This window comes from Pleurodeles waltl, chromosome 7 (assembly GCF_031143425.1).
Source record: "Pleurodeles waltl isolate 20211129_DDA chromosome 7, aPleWal1.hap1.20221129, whole genome shotgun sequence".
Classification (NCBI taxonomy): domain Eukaryota; kingdom Metazoa; phylum Chordata; class Amphibia; order Caudata; family Salamandridae; genus Pleurodeles; species Pleurodeles waltl.
The window spans coordinates 774,030,494-774,052,674 of NC_090446.1; the positions used below are offsets into that span (position 1 = coordinate 774,030,494).

At 41.4% G+C, this 22,181-nt stretch overlaps 1 protein-coding gene across 4 annotated transcripts in view; it reads left to right on the forward strand.

The window, feature by feature from the left end:
* LOC138245566 (kelch-like protein 3) overlaps positions 1 to 20,129 on the forward strand; it is a 416,865-nt gene extending 396,736 nt beyond the window's left edge. For 3 of the 4 annotated variants that reach the window (XM_069199266.1, XM_069199268.1, XM_069199269.1), the window contains 2 exons: positions 8,254 to 8,397; positions 19,004 to 20,129. In XM_069199266.1, the coding sequence (XP_069055367.1) occupies positions 8,254 to 8,397; positions 19,004 to 19,032 (173 nt within the window). In that variant the 3' untranslated portion in view covers positions 19,033 to 20,129. Of the gene's footprint in view, positions 1 to 3,033; positions 3,075 to 8,253; positions 8,398 to 19,003 lie in introns of those variants that run through there. The other variant, XM_069199267.1, reaches the window with a different exon arrangement.
* Positions 20,130 to 22,181: the final 2,052 nt, after the last annotated feature.

The window sequence follows — 22,181 nt, forward strand, 5'->3', positions numbered from 1 at the left end:
ACTATAAACTAGTGCACAGGCAGCTCTCCACTTGCCACTCAGCAGGCCCCGCCCTGACACTTTTCAGGACGGGTTGACGAAAAATAAAATGGCAATGAATTAACTTCATTACCATTTTATTTCTTGTCTTTGGGGCATTTCTGTGTGGTGATGCTCCTCCGTTCTAAAGGAGGAGCCACCCTTGATATGAAGTCCAAACACAACTCACATTTTTCCTGCTATTCTCATCTTGGAAGTCACGCAGATGTTAGGGAATGTCAGTCTTGGTCCCATTATCTCTCTACAGAGCCTATCCCTCGACTTATCCTGATTCAACCCGGGGATGTCGTGAAGCAACAGGAGATCCAAGTCTTCAAAGAAGACATGGTGCAGATTTTTGGTACCCTTCTGGATACCTCTGGAGCACTTTCGCGTCTCACAGATTAAAGGGGGCCTCTTGGTGGGTTATCGCTAACAGATTCGGCCCAGATTCCAAATATGGCTCTTGTCTCTGTTGCAGGGTCTGCCCCACTCAGGAGCCGATGCCTGCTCCAGCTCCTTTCAGTGTCCATACCAACGCCAGTCCTCCATCCGTCAATGCCAGCACGAAGGCCGCTGACGCCAGAGGAAGAGTGTGTAATCCTGTCTGTCTTAGAAGCAAGCCCACTGCTCCCTCGGCCGAGGTTACGTCCAGATCAATCACAACCTCAATCAGACTCTGAAGGCACGCTTCAGTTACCTTAATGTTTTTGAGGCACAAAATAATTTGATGGTGATGTAGTCGCACCTATTTGAGGAAAATTTATTTTTGGACATTCAAAATGACAATGGCCTGGACACATCACTGGATACTTGCCTCAACTCACCACCTGGTCACTCCACGGAGAAATGGTCTTTCCTTGCAGTGGTGATCAGAAGGGAGGCAGAAGTCTTCAGTCTCCAACTGCCTTCATTGTATGTCAAAACAAATGTCCTCACTGAGGTCCTGCAGCCAAGACAGCCCCCCCGCCCCCCTTTGTGCTGCCCTTCCCCTTTAAAAAGCTTTAACAGGCATCATACTGGGCACTTGGGCAACCAGGCTCTTGCCTCCCTACCAATAGGTAGATTGATGGATATAGGACAGCTCCGGGGGTCCTATCTTTCCTCCTCCAGCATCCCACATTGGAAAGCCTTGTGGTACAAGCCTTCACTAGCAGGTTGAACTCAAATTGCTTCCAAATGACACCTTTGGACAAGGATCCCAAATGCATAAAATCCTTTGGGGAAAGTACTTCCTTCTCCACCAGCCTAGCATCCACTAGAGACAACGCCAAAACCTGCTTCCACAACAACAGGCATCCCAACCCTTTTGAGTTGGAGGTCGAGGATCCAGCCATCAGTACCTAGGCCCTCAAGGTCAACGCACTACCCTAACCCCTCCAAGGCCACCCCGCACCCACGCCACTGCAAAACCTCTTTAGTTTGCCCTGAGCAGCTCATTGTCACCTGGTTGGAGGGAGGATAAGTTATCACCTTCACAGGTCCTCCTATACCTTAGAGCATATGACAAGCCAAGACTGACCCTTCCCTCATTGTAAAAAAACAAAACAAAAAAACAAGTGGCGCCCCTTTATGCCCTCCAGTGTCGACAGTGCCTTCGCAGCGTGGCCGCGTTGTGTATAGTTGTCTTGCACCAGAAGCACAATAACTTACTTATTTAGAAATCTCCACTTGCCATTACCAGCAAAACGTCCACGTAGGTATTAACATTTTGATTTGTCAGCTAATTTTACAGGGATGGAATAAGCATAAGGATGGCAGGCCGATAACAACAATAATGCCCTTTATACAGGGCAAAACCGAAACTGCCTTTGATGCCTGTAAATGCAAAGCCCAGGTTGCATATTTTATCAATAGAATTCAGGTTTAAACAACATCTGAAGGATAAATGTCTAAAATTGCAAGGCCGGTAGTGAAGTGCATGATTAGCGGATAATATACAAATGATAAGACACATTTACCCACCAAATTGTCTTAATGGGATTTTAGGCTGTGATTTTACAGGAGGCATGCTGATGTCTGAACCTGATGCGAAAACCAGCTTGCGTTAAAAATATCTTCAAGCATACACTGTCCAAGTTAGACCCTTAGCATCTGACTTCACACTCCAAACATATTCCCTCTGTGCCCCATGATCGAAAAAGGCCCCCTGGCTCTGTGACTGCAGGATGACTACATTATAGCCTTTGATAAGAAGACGCTTTTAATGGAGACTGGGGTTTGGCTTTTGTGATCATCCATAGGTCAGGTCTCTCCCTCACCTGAAGCACTTTTTCGGCTGCTAAATTAGAAGTAAGGAGTCGAGAGGGAGCCGGAATTGAGGGGGAGGACGATTAAGGGAAGGGATAGAACAACTATGCATCCTGCTGTCTAAGGGAAATATGGTCATGCTACAGCAATGAAAATATAATCTGAGCGCAGCCAGATGCTGATCAAGAACACATGCTAAAAACACCAAGGAGGGCAGAGGCGTGGAATGCCAAGTGCCTCGCTCTTGACCCTTTCACGTTTCCAGTAATTTGAATTACATTGTTTTTCTAGTCTACTCTCAGCACTTGATAGCCAGTTTTTATTTTAGCGCAAAAGGTTGCAGTTTGCTGGTTCCGATTGCTAGCAAGTAGCTAGATTTTCTTACACCTAATTTAATGTCATTTGGTTTGTTGACATTGGAAAGTTGTCAAAAGCTGAACTGGCTTTGCCAACAGTTTCACTTCTGACTTATCTAACACAACAGATGTCTGCAGTGAGCACTTACCTCCTTAAGTTATCTTGCTAGTTTGAGGTCCATGCCAATGTGTAGGGGCTCTTTGAATTTACAATAAGACCTTTGACCCCCACACTCTCAGGTCTGGATAGTGAAATCTGAAAAACAAACACTCAATAAACAAACATGTATGTCCTCAATATGAATGGCTTTTTTGTACATCTGCTTAATTTTCTGTCATTTGCCATGAGTCCCATGCTTATATTTTTTCGCTGGCTTCGTTCAAGCTCTGGCTCATAGAGTAACGCCAGTCCGCTGGATTGGCTCTTTCCATTAATTTACAGGCTTGCCCACCTCTAATGTAAACCGGCACGCAAGTTGCATCAGGTAAACCCAATCACTGCTGCTCCAATTATGTGTTTAAAGAAAAGGACCCAAGTGATTCATTTTACATGTCAAATGCATTTCACACCAAGGGGGGTGGTGGGTTGCCAGTTATTTTACAAGAAATCTTTGAAATCGTGCATTTGTGGAAATCTGTTAGTTTATATAAGATGGTTAGGCAACATGGCATGGTTTCCTGCCGTTTTTGAAAAGGTATATAACATCTTCCTTTAGTTTTGCTTCCTTTTGATTTTCCCAACCTAAAATTCCAAGTAGATTCTCAGTTATATGGTATAACTGAGAATCTTCTTGAAATAGACAGGGCATGAAAAAGTCTACATGAGGGATGGAGTGAGAGCCATTGCAATGGGCATCTTCTAACACCAAAATAAAATGCATGACCTATCACTCAAATATAGCTGTCAAATGCATGGTGTAGGCCAGACCTGACAGTAAAAAGTAGAGTGCGTGGTGATTTTTCCCTTAGGGCTGAGGGACTGCGCACCTCTGAAATTCCTACACATTTATAGCAAAAAATAATGAATAGATCTATTTGTTCAGAGATGCGATCATAACTATCGTAACTCTAAATAAATCCATGCATTGTAGTCTGGGCTTTCTGTTGCAGGCTGCCTGCCTTACCTCGCCTCACTTTGAAGCAGGACACAGAAGCCAGACAGTAAATCGACTTTCGACACTGTGACGCACAATGCAGGACTGACTGCTCTAAAGCCCTTTGTTTCCATTGTGGTCTATGGCAGTATTCACTATAGTCCAGTGACGCTTTTAGCGTCATGATTTTGGGCATCGGAGTCTTCATCCCTGCTTGAGGGCAGACGCCTGTCATTCCCAGGCATAGATTCCACCCTTTCCCCATTCATCACGCAGTAGGGGTGGATGCAAGCATGTCTAACTTGGTACGTTGGCTTCGGTAACGGTAAATGTTATAATGCTGATCTTGAGTTATTTTTTATTGTCTCCCCACAAACCCCCCTGCAACTGTGGCACCCCAGGACCTGGCTGCAAATCGTTGGCTCCTTTAGAAGTGGAGCTGCTGTATTTGTTCCCTCATGAAATTGATCCAAAAGACAAGCAGGGTTCTTGTTCCATTGCGAAATGTATCCAAATATCGGAGTCAAGCGGAAAGGGAGAAGTATGTGCTTACAGTAAAGGCTCTGTTTATGTATTTCTTTTCGTGCATTTTATTACTCCTGTATAGTGCACATTTTGACTCATGCCAGGTGTTTACGAGGGTCTTTGATAGAGAGCGATGGTGCTGAGGCTGAAGGTAAAGCAAAGTGCCTGTCAGTGGGTTGACATCTCTGCAGAGAACACAGAACAACGGTCACATATTCCAGTTACAATTGAAATTCTGTGTAAATGTGTGTGAAAGGGTGCCCAGAGGTCAAAATATCTAGGAGGCCAAAAGCAAAAGGAAATAAAGTGCTTAAATGTGAATGAGTGCAGTGTATGTTTGGGGTGGTAAAGTGAGGGAGATTTGAGGAAGTGCATTCAGGGCAGAATGAAGAGGCTGCTGAAGAAAGGGAGAGGAGGTTGAACATATGCAGATGGACAAGATGCAAAAAGAAAAAGGGCAACCATATCTAACATAAAGCACACATAACTGAAGGCCCTATTCCTTCCACAGGCCCCGGTATTTAATTCACAGTCTCACAATTTCAGAATTGAAACATTTCCAATGTTAATTATTTGTAACTAATCATTGTTGTTACTCATTTATCTTAAACAGTTAAAACCACTGACAAAGCCAACAGAACTGACAGGATTTAGGTGTATGTCAGTTGCTGTGTTACATTTCTGGATGCTGTAAAAACTATTTTGCATGTTCCCTTTTAGTGAGCCCCCACTTTTTTCATCCTACTTTAAGACCTGTCTGCACATATTTCTGTATGACTGACTGCAGCCAGCAGCTGTGGGTGCTTCCTGATGCCTGGTTAGAGCATTTTCTTCCAAAGTTGATGCTGTGTGCAGTGCAAGACACTGGGTAAGCACACACTTTAAAGGGCCTGAAGTGGTTGCAGTGTACAATTCGCACATTAAAGTAGAGGTTGAACATACTAATGCAGTGAAATATGTGGCAGTTTTTAATGTGTTTAAATTTTCAAGACTATACATTTCCACTGTTTTATAAACCTTGCTTTTTCACTAAATTAATTTCCTCTCAAATGCACCATTTGTCAGTTTTTTTTAAATTTGTTCTTGGGAGGAGGACCCACCCTGGAACCCCACGTTTGTCCATTGAGCTTGCTCACTTCACTCGCTACATAAAAGTCGTACCCAGACCTTTACGCCCCACCACTTTCTAATGTCTCCAGCCACCACTGGAAGAGTCGCTCTGAGATGGCGCATAGTAGTAGCAAGAGCAAAGGAGGTCACGTGCCTCCCTGTGTCCTCCTTTAGGCTTCACTTTTGCTGGATATCTATGCTGCAGCTTTGTGTATGTCAGTTCGCCTGAATACTGCAGACTTACCTTTTTGGGAGAAAAAAAAACATATTAATGGATGTCATACTAATTTAAGTGATGATATTCTGATGATTAGGTTTTGAGGCCTTGACTTTCCGTAAAACATTAATTAGAAACACATAAGAGACCATGTTAGAACCTAGCCTTTTTGGTCCCAATACTGCTCCACCCCTGATAAACCAAAATTTTCTTTGTTGTTGCTCTTAAGCCATCCAAACAGCCTCTTTGAGGTAGCGGAGCTTAGGCATCTATCTCTCTTCTTGTGTGATTCCAACATTTCATCACAAATCTGTTTCCCTATGTAGACTCCTTTTTACGGAAATTATTTCCCTTGCCCCTCTGCTTTGGGGTGAACTTCAGAAAGCACCTAAAGTGATTTTGAATCCACACCTGCCGTAATCCTTACTTATCTGATTATTTGATCTTTCTTTCTATGCCTGCTTCCTCACGTTTGGTTGATTGCCCACCTTAACACCCCCCTCTCCCCAATATACTAGCCATCCAAGCAGACAAAAGGCAGCTTGAACACCATCCAAAAAATAACAATCATTGGCAATGCAAAAAGGTCTGCATTTAATGTACTAATGCATGGCGCATTAGCACGTTGGAGCAAGATACAAGGGAGGGAGCCAGCAGGACAGGACAGAGAAGGCTGTAGCTGTAAGGTAGTTCCTCATGCGGTTCAATGCAAGCACCCATATGGAGGTGGAAGGATACATCCAAATAGCCAGTAGCTTTAGGTCAGAGATGAATACTTTACTGGACTAGACCAAGGCATGATTGCCAAAATCTAAAGCCAGTGGCTGAAGGGGGTGGGCCCGAAGTCTATTTTATCTACATTGCTAGCAATAGTTCTGTCTAGTTTGATAACTATTCTGTCAAAATCCAGATCTAAAAAATAAAATAAAAGGTTTCCTTCGCCTTTCCCCCTGCCACACTGGCTTCACTTTGGCAATAGAGTTTGTGAATCATGCATTTGCGTCACTGGGCCCTAGTTTCTGAATCATGCCTTTGTGTCACTTGTGGCCCACTCAAGTTGTATGGTCGTTGAGCATGTCAATTAAGACTGAACAGAGTTGCTATGGTGTGTTTTATGAAAAATATAAGGTTAATGAATACATGTCACTAGTTTCCATGGTATACAGACATACTGGCTCTTAAAAGGAAGCTGCTTTCATAGTATTTTCATTTTAAGACTGACAGTCATTATGAGTAGGCAATCTGTCATAAGATTTATTTTAGATATTTGTCCATAAAACATTAGCTTGCTGGAAAACTGTAGGTACGTTGCTATCTAATCACAAAAGCATAAACTATAAAACAGTACTCTTCAATTCAGCATTATAGGCAGATTGTGCTTTACCGCCATGCTCCCTTCCCTGCCTACATGGGCCTCGCACCAGTTACCTCTATTGAGCTGTAACTTTTCCGTAAGGTAGTTTCGATAGTGGCAGGTGGGAAGGCAGGAGTGCTGGGAACAACAGAGACCCTACTGATCAAAAGTAACAGAATCTTAGTGTGATATCTTTGTTCTCTCATATCTTTATCTGTGGGTAATATCCAAAGCAAGATGGAAAACATAATGAAGAAAACAAAGCTCAGGAAGCCAAAGAAGTCATGCAAAATTGTCCATGGTAGACCTGTCATGATTGTAATACTTGAAGAATGTGTATGGTGTGGCCTATGAAGTGGCCCTTCAAATGTCTCTGACTGAAAAGCCCTTGGTGTATCCCACCAATACAGCTATGTCTGGAAGAAAAGTTCACTTTAAGCATTGCATGGAGACACACACAAAATGGACTATCTGTTTACTGAGTGTTTAGATGTGGTGGTTCCTGCATCTGCTGCCAACAGGTGGTGAAGAACTGGTGAGTAGAATGACGACCTTCTGGCATACCAAGATACGTCAGAGATCATCCCTAACACCATTGCTGGGCACCTCGTCATCCAAGGAACAATATGTGTCTGAAAAGAAACTGGGAGAAAACAATCTAAGTCAGGTGAAATTCTCAGCAGTGTTCAGCTGAATGCCCGATGTATTTAGAGCACGACTTTATCCTTTGGGTAAGTGGTGCTTGGTAGAGAAGCGCTTAGTTCACTAATGCTTCATAGAGTTGTTATGGCAATCAGAAAGATTGCTGCTGATTCACTTTTCAGTTTTTGGGAGATGTTGACCTAATAGACAAGACGTAAGCACAAGTACTCCATTGTTATTCACAAGACATAAGTATATTTGAACAGGCTGTCCTAGCTGAAGAAGACAAAATCATTGTTAGAGATCAAAGAAAGTTTGGGACAGGTATCCCAGTGTATGGAGGCACAGAGTGCAATAGAAGTAGGCTCAGAACTGGTGAGAGCAGATAACTGCATTCAGGAGTGAAGCATAGCTATGTGTATGCCTTTGGTTTAAGAACTTTGAGAAGGAGTTTCCGGTCCTATCAATATGTGGCAGGTTACCCACTAGCTGAGAATATGACAGAGGAGAGATGCTGGAGAAATACTTTGTGGCCTTCATATGTGATTGACCAATAAACTAAATTGAACACCAAGTAGCAACATCAGTTTGGTAATTATCTGAACAATCCTTCGGATTTGGATATTCATGTTGTTTTATTAAGTAACTTTCTATTGTGTGTGTCAACTTTCTTTATTTCTTTTTTAGGTGTCTGTGCAGTAAATGGTTTCCTGTATGTGGTTGGGGGAGATGATGGTTCCTGTAATTTAGCATCAGTGGAATATTATAATCCAATCACTGACAAGTGGACATTATTGCCTACAAATATGAGCACTGGAAGAAGTTATGCGGGTAAGCAGATGATATTTTTTGCTACAGTCAGATGTCAAAGCAAGTACATTTTGTTGTGCATCTTTGAAATGCTATCATGACAGTGTCAATACACTGGAAGTTTTGATTCTGCAGTATAGGATCTTTCATAGAGTCATATGCTGGAATTATACCCTGTCATCGAAGTGGAAGTCCCTCGATATAATTAGAAAGCAGCAGTGTGTTTGAAATATGTTGAACAAGCTGTAAAACAATATATTTGGTAACCAATTCACATCTTTTAAAAAGAACTCAACGTTAGCCGTACAGGCTGCAGCACCCTAATAACCACTCCCTTAAGGGGCTACTACAATTCAGATTTTCAAGGGCACGTCATGCTCTCCTCAATTCTCTTCAGAAAAGAGACTCCTTATCAAGATTTCAACTTTAATAGCAAGTAACATTCGTATATTTTTTCTCGCTGACCCTAAAAACAGAGATTCTGGCAGACCATTATGTCAGTCACCTCAAAAGAGCTTTTTCAGGCTTTGTGGTTGCTGTTGATAGAAAAGACCTTTTTCAGAGAATCCTTACAAGGAATGCATATATCACTGATATCCTTCATACAAAGTGATACACTGCAAGATTTGTCACCCTTTCTCCTCCAGGACCTTGAAGGATAGAGAAGATAGGTTACTGCTGTGGCTTCAAAAGCTCAAGACCCAAAACACTCCACTCTCTTGTGAGTAAAGTGAAAGTACCTCCGAATCCTCCAGAAAGTTAGGACTTTTTGGTAAGAAAGAAGGAGATCAAAGTCATTCATCAAAACAACACAAAACTGAAGAACCCCCTAAAAAGGTTAAAATAAATAAATAAACATCATCACAGACTTTCTGAAGGGTGAAGCCCATCTTCTAAGCATTCCACAGAGGAGGAATCCTCAATGTCCAGGTCTGAGCCTACAACTCTATCAAGTAAAGTTTTGATTACATTTTTACAAAATGACGATCAAACTGTCAAAGACAGTAAAGCCATCAACAAAAACCTCGTCAGCATCATTGTCGAAGCAGGTGTCTCCAAAAACAGTCAACACCAACATTGACGACTGTGACTACGACAATTGTGTCATCCACGATGACGTCGCAGATTTTAACGCCAGTGACGGCGACTTCTTCATCGATTATGACATCCACGTCCCTGATGATCAAGCTGTCAACTAGGAAATCGTTGATGACGACGACACTGTAAGCAAAGAGATTCCTTCATATCTTACATGTGACTTGTTGGTACAGTTGACACTTTCTCGGAGATATATGCTCGGGTACTAAGGGTAGAGGCATACTCTTTTATGAAATCAGGGTTATATTTTGTGTCGTCAACGGTATCATCAACAGTGTCAATGTTTTCGTCGATGACACAAAAAAACAAACTAACCCGCCACACACGCAGGAGGCATATCTTCAGATGATGACAGAGAGGAAGGAGAGGTGTAGGATGACCAGGATAAGGGATCAGAATGGGATGAATATTTAGCTCCCAGTTCTCCACCACTTGCTCCTCAGCTGGCTGACGAGGGTCCATGCTTTTTTGTAAGGGGCGTCCAATAGATTTGATATTCTCATTCCAGTTCAACAAAATGTCTGTTTTCTTAATGACTTTAAAGAACCATTTTGAAAGTTAGTGAAAGTGATTCTGATAATAGACTTCATCTGGAATTAGGGGATTAAAGTCACGAAAAAAACATCAACTGTCAGCAGTCCACCCTCGTATGGACATGAAATCTAAAGCACCAGACAACACTCCAGCATGCCTCACTGGACAGTCTAAAGCTGACTCCATAGTAATGCAAGGAGCTCACTGCTGTTCAAGAAATCCATCTCACCATGCACTGCTCCTCCAGATCAGGAAGAGAGATGTCTCAATAATATAGGAAAGAGAATTTTCTTAGCTTCCAACTGTTAATCTTCTGGCAAGAACTTAAATAACACATTGATGTCCAACTGCATCAGTCGATCATAACATCCAAGAATGGCTGGAGTGTTTTCTGCTCTTACTGTGTTTGATTATATGGTAGAAAACGCTCCAGCCATTCTTGGAAGTTATGAACGACTGATGCGGTTGGACATTAATTTGTTATTTACAATCTTGCCAGAAGATAAACAGTTGAAAGCTAAGAAAATTCTCCTGGTAAGAGAAAAGGCATCGCCGGACACGATTGACTGTTCCTTGGACATCACATTAACAGGCTTTAGACAACTACCTAGAGCAGCTGTTCTCTGAAGACTGGTATTGCTGAAATCAACATCTTTTAGACCAGAGGTCCAAATAAAAATACTGAACATGCCTTATGACAGAGAAACACTCTTTAGAAAACACGTTGATGACGCATTCCAGACAATTAAAGTGGACACTGACACTGCCAGGCTCCTAAGTATTGTATTACAAAGATGTCAGCCCTTTCAACTGTTCAGATATAGAGGACAATTTTCCTGTACAGGAGGTTTCCAATTATACAGGTATCAACCATATGAGTTCACCGACAACCTTATCATGAGCAGTATCAATATCAACAACAGGAATACCGTCCTCCACCTTCAGCGGCTTACCCAAAGCAAGCGCTGCGAAGGAAGCAAGGACCTCAAGCTTAGGATCCGAAGATAATTATGTAATTAAGCCTCTGGTCACAAAACCGTTAATCCAGAAGGTAGTAGGGGGGCATTTAACCAATTACTTCTAAATAATAATAATACAACAAACCACTGGGTCTTAAAGCTGGTACGATTCTGACACACGTTGGACTTTTTCGAAACCTTCCTCATACGCCGCTTCAAAGAAAAACACCCGCCCATTTTTGTTTACGGTAATTAGAAATAATCACAATGTTGAACAAAGGAGCTATAGAATAAGTACCTTTTTCTGTGAGAAATGTAGATTTCTGTTCCCTATTTATCTTGATAAGAAAGAAATCCAGAGAATGGGTACCCAAATTGGACCCAGAGAACTGAACAAATATCTCAAAAGCCGTCTTTTTGATTGGTCGCTTTGCAGGAAATTCTAAAACTTCTTACTTATGGAGAGTATATGACAAAGTTAGATCTCCAAGAAGCTTATTTTCATATTACCATACAGCCAAAATACCGGAGGTGTCTGAGATTCCAAGTGGCCGGCAGCCATTACCAATTCAGAGTTCTCCTTTTGGACTGTAATCAGTTCCTTGAATTTCACAAAATGCCTCGCTCCAGTGGCAACCTATTTGAGACAAGAGGGTCATTGAGTGTTTCCTTACGTAAATGACTGGCTGATAAAGGCTCAGTCCTGTCGGGTCACAAAAAAAGTAAACCAAAGCCTGTCTACAGTCAACCACTTGCACCCTATGTAAAATAGTCAAAAGTCCTCCCTCCATCTATCACAAAAGACTGCGTTTCTGGGGTGGTTCTAGGTACCATAAAAGACAAAACACACCCAAGAGTAGACAGACGTGGCAAACTACTACAATTAGCAAATAATTTTCTAAAAAGAAAATCAGTTTCGGTACAGCTTAAAAATCTCTGCTGGGGATGATGTCATTGTGCATCCCCCTATATTTACCTCTGCTACCTTCGAAAAAGGGGTCTCCAGGAAGAATTAGAAAGGCAATTGCCACAAACCATAGGTTAATTCACAAAGTGATAACTATCACCTCGGAAATTAAAGCTGTTCTCCATTGGTGGGCGCAAGAATCAATCTTAACAACAGGTCTTGCATTCTAAGCCCAATTACCACAATTTATGATAACATTCACTTCTTTAGAAGGTTGGCGAGCTCAAGTACAGGAACTAGAGATCAGCGTAAAATGGTCTGCTTAAGAAAAAGCTCTTCAGATCAATTTGCTAGAATTAAGAGTAGTAACATTAAATCTTCAGGCTTTTCTGCTGTGCATAGCTAGGTCTTCAATTTTGATACAGAGAGACAACACTATATTAAATCATTACTTAAACAAACAAGGGGGAACAAGATAGTGCCTCCTATCTTGAGAAGCGCAAATTATTTGGGGGTGGTCATTAAAGCAACCAACCTCAACTGAGAGCAGAACGTGTCCCAGACAATAACAATCAGAGGGCAGATATTTGAAGCAGGATGACAAATTCTTGTCACGAATGAGAGCTCAACACAGAGGTTCTCAACAAAGTTTTTGCATGATGGGGAAAGCCAAATCTTGATCTATTTGCTAGAAGCCAAAACCGAAAGTGTCAGTTCTTCACAAGCTGGCATAACCAACCACATTCATGAAGGAAGGCATTTTCGATAGCACGGATAAGAACATTTGCCTACCCTTTCCCTCTGATACCTTTAATTCCAAAAGTCTTGAACAAGATGAAGAGAGAACCATGCAAAATAATTTTGATAGCTCTGAGATGGCCCAGACAGTATTGGTTCACTGAGCTACTTCTCCGATCAGAGGTGAAACGTCAGAAATGTATCCATACCCAAAACCCCTGAACCTGTTGGCCTGACTTCTGATTTCAACAAATTCTCACATCTAGACAATCCACAGGATTGTAGCCAAATCCCAGCAAAAGCTAGAGCGGAGTCAACTGATGAAACTTACCAGTTCAAGTGGAATTGTTTTTACTTATAGTGTCTGGACAACAAAGCTCATCCAATCTCATCAGAACCTCAGGGGACTACTACTGTACGTACCACACCTATCAAAACCCGGTCTGTTGCACCTCTTTGGTTACGGTACATTTGGAAGTTCTATCTTGTTATACGAGATCTCTGAATAAATCATTTTTGTGGGCATATAGAATCACAAAATAATTCTTAAAATAACTTTTCCTTCTTTGAAGAATCCCCGGTTCCTTGGCAGCTAAGTACAGTCCTATAAAAACTAATGAAGAGTCCATTTGAACCTATTCATAAAGCAGACTTTCATATGTTTCATGGAACTTGATGTTGCGCCCTGCACTCACTTCATCAAGAAGAGTAAGTGAGATACAAGCTTTCACCATTAAGGAGACTTACATGCAGTTTAGAGACTATTGAGTAATTCTAAGGACAATTCCCCATTTTACACCAAAGTGCCATTGCAATTCCATCTCAGTGAACCAGTGGTATTAAAAACATTCTTCCAGAACCATAAGGACATAGCAGAGAGAACACTCCATATGTTAGATGTTAAACTATACATCAAGTTTTATATTGATAGAACCTATGCCACAGAAGAAAGGGCCAATTATTGGAGCATATGGCAAATCTCATTAAGTCCCTGCCCCTTCAAAACAAAGCATACCACATTGGATTTCAGCAGCCATAGTCTTTTTCAATAAAAAAAAGCAGGTAGACCTTTGGCTGGATAAGTGTGAGCACATTCGACTAGGAGTATCTCTGCGTCAATAGCTTTTTTCATTAGTGTGCCTATACAAGACATCTGTAGAGCAGAAACGTGGAAAAATAGACACCCATTCATCCAACATTACTGTGTGCATTCAATGGTACAGAACGACACAGCAGTGAGGTAAGCATTTTTAAAGCCTCTATTCCAGTGAGGTGAACCATATAAAAATATTTACTGTTTTATATCTACCCACCATCCACTTTTTGATGATGTTAATATTATTATTAATATATGTATAATCAGCTGTTCACTATTCTGATTCAGCTATGTGAATCTGCGAAAGATCCAATGCTGGATTACTGCATTACCCTAATGATCACTTCGAAAGGCAGCCATAGATGTGGATTGCAGGTAATCCGTAATGTATTCTCTTCTGTTAGGCAGGGGGTGTTACTTTAAGGATATATACCGCTCCAGGAGTGGGAGCATTATACCTGACAGTAATCCTGATTACCTCCTGTTTGTCAGCTCTGAAATCCCCATAACTTTATTTTTTCAGGGAAATTCTTTGATTTTGATTATGGTAGTTATAATGTTAAAAAGTGATTTCGAGTGATAGGGTTATTTTAATATGTTGACGTAAAAGGAAGGAAATTTAGAGATGTATTTTCTGAATTTTTGGTGCTCAAGGATTTCATATGAAGTTGTTGTTTATTAGAAATAAAGTGTTTACAATTAACCTTTTTCACTTTTAGTGCAGGTAAACTACTTTAGATTTTTTCATGAACACTGTACCCATGTTGGGTACTTCTTTCTCTGGGTGCCACAGTAGTTGCCAGCACATTTGCCCCTAATGTGTTCATTGGACATGTTAGTGAAGGCTACACTCTTATTTGTTCTCTGTTTTCTAGGATGTATGCAAACCTTTTGATGTGATAAACGTTTTTAGAAACCTCTCTAACAATCTTGAAGTCTTTGGTTGATATTGCAGAACATCTGATTATATTTAGTTTTCAATACAAAATAAGTTTGGCCTCTCGGTGGTAGGTGTTTGAGTTGGAGACACCCAGACATGGCCTTTGCCCATGCCATCATCAGATATACATTTTGTTAAATGGCATAAAAAACTGCTTAGGGTTGTTTTTGTAACACAAATAATGTAATCCTGTCATGCTACATTTGTGGTCCCACACAAGTGCATAATGCATTGGCTCATATATTGTCTCGTACAAGATGTTTGCGAATAAGGTATTTTGGGTAAGGCCTACTTCAACTGCACAAAGTGCATAAAAACAATGTCTTATCCTTTAGGGAAAATGCAACTTAGGATGTATTACAATTTACGAATAGCCAGTTAGCTATTAGCACATCAATGTGGGTAACTTTAGTCTACTCCCCAGATTAACTGGTAATGTAGGAAGGTGTACATCTCAAGAACAGACTGTCAAAGAAATATTAGTCATCCTGGCAATATACATGGGCCACATACATGTCAGTATACTTTAGTGTGTTTTGGCAGCAAACTACCAACACAAATTTCCATGATTTACTGAAAGCCTTCTGCTGCCTCCTTAAGCTCATTATTTGGGGCAGATGTACCTATCTAGCCAGCATTTATTGTAAATGGAATTGTTAGAAATTGGGTCTTTGGTTGGCAATTAGATTATCTCCTGTCCAAGCAAGGACCCTCACTCTAGTCAGGGTAAGGCGCACACAATCCACATTATCCTATGCCCACCCTCTGGTAGCTTCGCACTGAGCAGTCAGGCTTAACTTAGAAGGCAAAGTGTAAAGTATTTGAGCAATAAATAATGTAGTAACACAGTATAACACCACAAAAATACACCACTCAGTGTTTAGAAAAAGATAGAATATTTATCTGGTTAAATGCAGGTCAAAACTATCAAGATTTGATAAGCACATGTTGAAATATCACTTAAAAAAATGATTTTAAAAAAGTGTCTTTAGTTCTTAAAAAGCAACAAGTGTCTCTTGCAAACACAAAGTACCTGGTTTGCGTCTAAATTCTCCGCGAGGGGCCACAGAGGAGGTAATGCGTGGAAAACTGGGAGTTGTGCGTTGGATTCTCTGGGCGCACACAGAACATACATTGATATTTTTCATGCAGTTAGGTCCGTGTGTCGATTTCCAGCACGAAGACTTGGATCCTCTTCGGTTATGGGGTATTTGGACGCCCCAGGGATGATGCAGAGAAATCCCGGGCGTGCAGGACGAAGTCACAGGAGCTGCGTTGATCCGGTGGGTGATGCAGGGAAAGTTCTGTCGCACAGCAGGCGCTGCATTGATTCTTCTTGCAGGAAGTCGGGCCGTGTCATTCCGGCGCGGCTATGCGTCAATCCAGTGGGCTGTGCGTCGAAGTTCCGGTCGCAACGCTGGTGCTGTGTCGATCTCCTCTCGGGGAGCTGGGCTGCGTCGTTCCGGTTCGGGGTGCAGTGATTTTCTCACTGCGATGCAGGATGTGCATCGCATTTCCGCCACACAAGGAGTTCTTTGCAGGAGGAAGTCTTTTGGTCCTGAGACTTCAATGAACACGAGGCAAGCTGTATCCAAGCCCCTGGAGAGCACTTCTCAGCAGAGCCAGAAGGCAGCAGGGCAACAGCAGAGCAGCAGTCCTTTGCAGAAAAGCAGTCAGGTGAGTCCTTTGGGCAGCCAGTTCCTCTTGGCAGGTTGCAGGTCCTGGTTCAGAGTTTCTTCACCAGTGATATCTTGTCCAGAAGTGTCTGAGTTAGTAGAGTCAGAGGCCCAGTTTAAATACCCAAGTGTGCCTTTGAAGTGGGAGAGACTTCAAAGAGTGGCTTAGAAGTGCACAAGGTCCCCTTTCAGTTCCATGCTGTCTGCCAGGGTCCCAGTAGGGGGGTTGGCAGTCCATTGTGTGAGGGCAGGCCACTGTCCTTTGACATGTAAGTGTCAGGCCCTCCACTCCTCCAGTCCAGGAAGACCCATTCAGTATGCAGATGTGTGCAGGTGTGACTGAGCATCCTGTGTTTGGGGTTGTCAAGCAACCCAGCCAGACCTGGATTGGAGACAGGCTGTAAAGCACACAAGGATTTGAGTGTAGAGAAATGCTCACTTTGTAAAAGTGGCATTTCTAGAATAGCAATATTAAATCCAACTTCACTAGTCAACAGGATTTTGTTTCATCATTCTGGCCATACTAAATATGACCTGGTACTCCTTTCAGATCTGAATCTACCACTCAAACAGTATATAAGGGTATTCCGAATGCTGTCCCATGAAAGGAGCAGGCCTCACAGCAGTGTAAAAACGAGGGGTTTTACACTACGAGGACATATAGAAAACAAATGTTCATGTCCTGCCTTTTACCTACATTGCTCCCTGCCTTATGGACTACCTAGGGCCTACCTTAGGGGTGACTTATATGTAAAAACGGGGAGTTTAAGGCTTGGCAATTACTTTTAAATGTCAAGTCGAAGCCACAGTGAAACTGCACGCACAGGCCCTGCAGTGGCAGGCCTGAGACATGGTTAGGGGGCTACTTATGTGGTGGCACAACCGGTGCTGCAGCCCACTAGTAGTATTTAATTTACAGGCCCTGGGCACATGTATTGCACTTGACTAGGGACTTACAAGTAAATTAAATAAGCCAATTGGGTATGAGCCAATGTCACCATGTTTAAAGGAGAGAGCATATGCACCTTAGCACTTATTAGCAGTGGTAAAGTGCGCAGAGTCCTAAAGCCAGCAAAAATGTGGTCAGAAAAAGAGAAGAAGGAAGGCAAAAAATTTGGGGCTGACCTTGCAGGATGGTCAGTACTTGCACATGTTATTGGTAGCTTTGGCAATGAGATGATCAGGTCAAAGCATGTCTGCAGCGGGAGATATATATATTCCTTTGTGCTTACTCTTTAACTTTGCGGTCTGGTGGCTAATAAGTCAATATAAGTCTCACAAGATAGGCTATCTACACCCTATGCATTTCTCTAAACTTTTATCTCACTTAGACTTTATGGAATCTCCTGTCTACACTCCTATAGAGAGCTTATAAGATTCAGAGCAGAGGCAATTGCAGGTGTGTCACATAGGAAAAGTAACATTTGGAACCTGAACTGTAAGCCCAGTGCTCCATTCTTACCTCAACCATTGCTGCACCGTTCAGCTATTTGCTACTTTGTGCCCATGAAAGCTAGTTTTCCATAGTAAGGATTGCCTTTGTAGGTTCTCTGGTAAAGAAAATGTATTTTGTGAGAACCGTTCATAGACTTTGGTATAGTCCAATGCAATAGACGTCAATGGATTATTCACTAATATCTATAGTGTATGCTCAATCCGGTAGGACACATTCCTAACTTAACCCTACTCTAAGAAAAGCCATCCTTAAAGACCCTTTCCCTAGAACCCATGTCCTATGTCTCAGGACGCCAGTGTTCTGCATTAGTCGCCTGTTGTTCTCTACTACTGCCAACGCAAGACACTTGAGTTGCATACATATCTACTCTTTGATAAAAACAATTTTTGTCTTTATGCCTATCAGTCCTCTGGGCTCCTTTGAACCATATATAATCCACATTTGCGTTAATGGCTGTGTCATTTATTGGAGAGGTTAGAATTCAGTGAAATGTCTCTGGAATGCATTCTGAATCTGTCGAATCCGGCTCTGTCCTGCATATCACCATAGGTAACAGGCAGTCTATGTCTCCTTCTTGCTGCTTCAGTCTGGCAGTGAACTTTTGTGTTAAATAAAAGATTAGCTTTGGTGGCCAGCATTGATGCGTTTTAATTATCAATAATTATCGTATCATATTTTCCTGCCAATTTATGTATAATTAATTTCTACTTCGCAGATAGACCTAATAAAGCATGTACAATCTAATGCCGTCCAACATACCTAATTTTCTTACTTGGTTTAACAGTAGCAAATGCAAAAGTAATTGGTGTTGTGTAGCACATTTAATGGCAGTCTAATAAGTGACAAATGTGCTTACCCTGTCACTTAGGTTAATGGATTCCTTCAGAAGGAAGAGCATGTTGGCAAGAATTATAGTGAAGACAGCTATATCTGATCTGTGAATCCATTAAGGGTGTCACTTTCTGTTCTAAGACACCTAGTATCTCCTACGAGCCTGACACTGACATTGTGTTTAATCCACCTATGTTGGGCACAGTAAGAGGTCATGGGACTCTGTCAAACTGCGCTTCCTTTGATCAGTCCTACCTGGGGTATCATCACAGTATTGAAGAATTTTACTCCAGTCCTATGATGCTGTTTTAAAGATCATGATTTTATTCTAGTCCATATTTTATAGATACCAAAGCTAATACTGAGTTGTATTTTTTCAACTTTTAAAACAGGTGTTGCTGTGATCGATAAACCATTGTGACCAAATTGCCGTTCAAGAAGTAACATGCAAATGACGTGAGTTCTACCCAGCCCTGAGAGCAAGGATGATTGACTGTTCCGCATCCATTGTTATAACTGGATAACGTGACAAGTGTACATATACTGTAGGAAATTACCTCTGCCATCCCGCTGCACTGGAAGCTAAAGAAATGTGAAAACTCTGTGGCGAACAGACTCGGTGCTAAGGGAACAGAGCATACATGTTTACGCAGTGGGCTCAGCGTCTTTTGAAGCAACATTGTATGTTTCCTTCAGCAATTAAGCTGCCATCAGAGTGCCATCAAGTTTTACCCATACTGCAGAGCGGGCGTTTTAGTGCACAAGCAGTGCTCCTTGGGGGCATGTGGGTGAAATATACTGTACTTCTCTACTACTGATATTACTAAATGTAATACATATTTAATCTCCAGGCCAGTAAGATGACTACGTAGTAGGAACTGTCAATTTTCCAAATCAAGCAAATGTGCTTACAAAGAATGGTTACTATAAATCTACCGAGTTAACTGCACTAAACCAATTTGCAAGCCACAGTTTGTTGGAAATTCTTGAAGTTTTACTGTATTATTTCTGTTATGAAGGGTAAATGGTTAGTGTTTTGTGGTCGTGGTCATGACCACGTTTATTTATTAATAGCAAATGGAACATGTTTCCCATTGAAAAAAGTGGCAGTGTTATATATGCATATAAATGACCTCATTTTCTGCTATGCAATATTCGATTACTTTTGTTATCAATGACAAACTTCAGCAATATACTTTTAATATGTTTTCTTTGGAATGTCTGAATGTTGATATGTTCTAACTGTATTTGTATAACTAAATCTGAATACGATTCTATCAAAGATTGCCTTTTCATACAATCATAATTAGCTCTGGAGCTAACATTTGGATGTACAGATTTTTATAACATTATTTCTAAAATATTTTTTGGATTACCTGTTAATGTCTTTGATTGCAGTGTATCATACCCCTGAAGTAATTTTCACACTCCAAAGCAAGTCCTGCGTGTGTGTAAATTGTGCAAATATTTAAATCTGTTTGTGCATTTTCTGCACAAATAAAAAAACAACTATTGTACAATAATCCTGTTTGGCGTACTTTGTATAGTTGCAGTCTGCAGGGACTTTCTGTTTAAACCTCTGATTTTTATTTACTGTGACTTCACACCATCATAGCAATGCTTTCGTAAGATCCACAACATGCAGGTGGGAAACGTTTATTTCCCTGTGCTTTCGTAGAGGCAGCTTGGACCAACAGTGCCCCCCTGATCTCAAAACCTTCACTGTTTGGATGCCTAGGGGACAGCTTTGGTGAGTCCCCACAGGTGGCGGTCGGAAGCAAACTAAAATAATAACCAGAAATACAGGTGTGCATCCTTCGCCTGTTAAATACAAATATGGAGGCCACTAGAACTGTCTTAAAATGTACTCAGCTAAATGTAGATGAATTGCTCCATTTATCCCACAAGCAGAATGAGGCCTAACCCTAACTGACTGACTCACTCACTTAGGAGCGCTGGCCTTTGTAGATCTGCTGCATTGAGCCGAGAAACTAGAAGATATAAAGAAAAGGGCTCATGCAGATCTTGAAACAGAAACAAAAATAAAAATAATCTTTGCAGCTAAGGAAATACGGTGAACCACTAGCAGTTCAGACGTGTCACACACACAGAAATGATTCAAAATGTATTAACTGCAGCACCTTGTGAAATAAAGATTAAGTTTTCAAGAAGACCCCTCATTGCTCCATTGATGTTTGCCTCAAACATTCCTCTTACGTTCTTATTATAAACGTGCACGTGAACTGTTTCTTAGCTTTTGCTCCATTCCAACATACCTTATTGCCCAGTACTCAGAATACAAGGTTCTGTGCCTGATTTCTATTTACACAATATGGTTCTAAAACAATATCTATCAAAAGAGTGCTAAACGGCAGGCTCTTCTCGTGTGAAAGTCCGAGTTGGCACAGGAGACTCATTAACACGGAAGTAAAAATGCTGCACATTCTTAGATTAACAGAATTGACTAATTCAGAAAAGTTCTGTAGCTCTCGCATCGTCATGACATTTCAGAACTGTGAGGTTTTGTCTAATAATATTCATCAAGAGCACAATCTCTAAAAACAATGGTATTACTGGACATGTGACACAATCCTAGGAATACACCCTTCTACATGAGTACCAAGCTACCGTGCCAGGCACTAAGAAGTAACAGTTTCAAAATAAAAGGCCCACCAGTGAATCACAAAAATACATGAGCGCAGTGTTGCCAAGATCCAGAGGAAGAGCATCAATGGTATACTCTGACATCCACAACAGTTCCTCTCAAACCTTTATGCAGCAGACATGTTCCCATCAGAGTTCTCAATCCAAAGCTTATAGAATCTTGTGAGCGTGGTTTACAAAGGAGGCCAGGCAAGAAGGCAGCTAAAATATCCATATCTCACATGGCTTTTCCGTAGTCATGGGATTTCCCTCAAGAGCACGAGAACGTGCCAGAAATGTGGACATGTGCAACTACAGACACTTCCCAGACAATTACCGATTTGATGCTCCAATAAGTTGTAAAAACATAAACATAAAGTTTATTCAAAAGATTTAGCGATCCAGCACAGCATGTCTCATACTCACTACATGACGAGGCCTAAGCATTGATGCCGTGGGGTGTGCCAAGACACTTATGTTGTCAGGATGTGTATGAGGGCTATGTGCTTGCTGAAAAGGGAAACATGGCTCCCACTCATTTGTTCTGAATGTTGTCCTCCTAGGCCTCTTGGATGTCCAGACAGTTTTTTCTTAAATCATGTAAGAGTTACCCATGGAAATTGGTAAACTAATCTAGTCGTCTGGATACCTCTTAAACACCCACCTCATATCCTGCCATGCTATCTAAGTAAGTTAAGTATTTCTTTAAATGTCACGGCTGCAGTCAAGCTTCTTTTTATGCTGTGTTTCAAAAAATCAATAGAATATGAAGGATCTTTTGGTGCAGGTAAACTAATAGAGTTCCACCATAAAAACAAAAGACAACATTAACTAACTCAGTTAGATGTTACAAATAAAAGGCACAAATGATGGAGTTAAACCAAACTACCAAAAGCAACACACTTACAGTACTGTTGTAAAAGCACT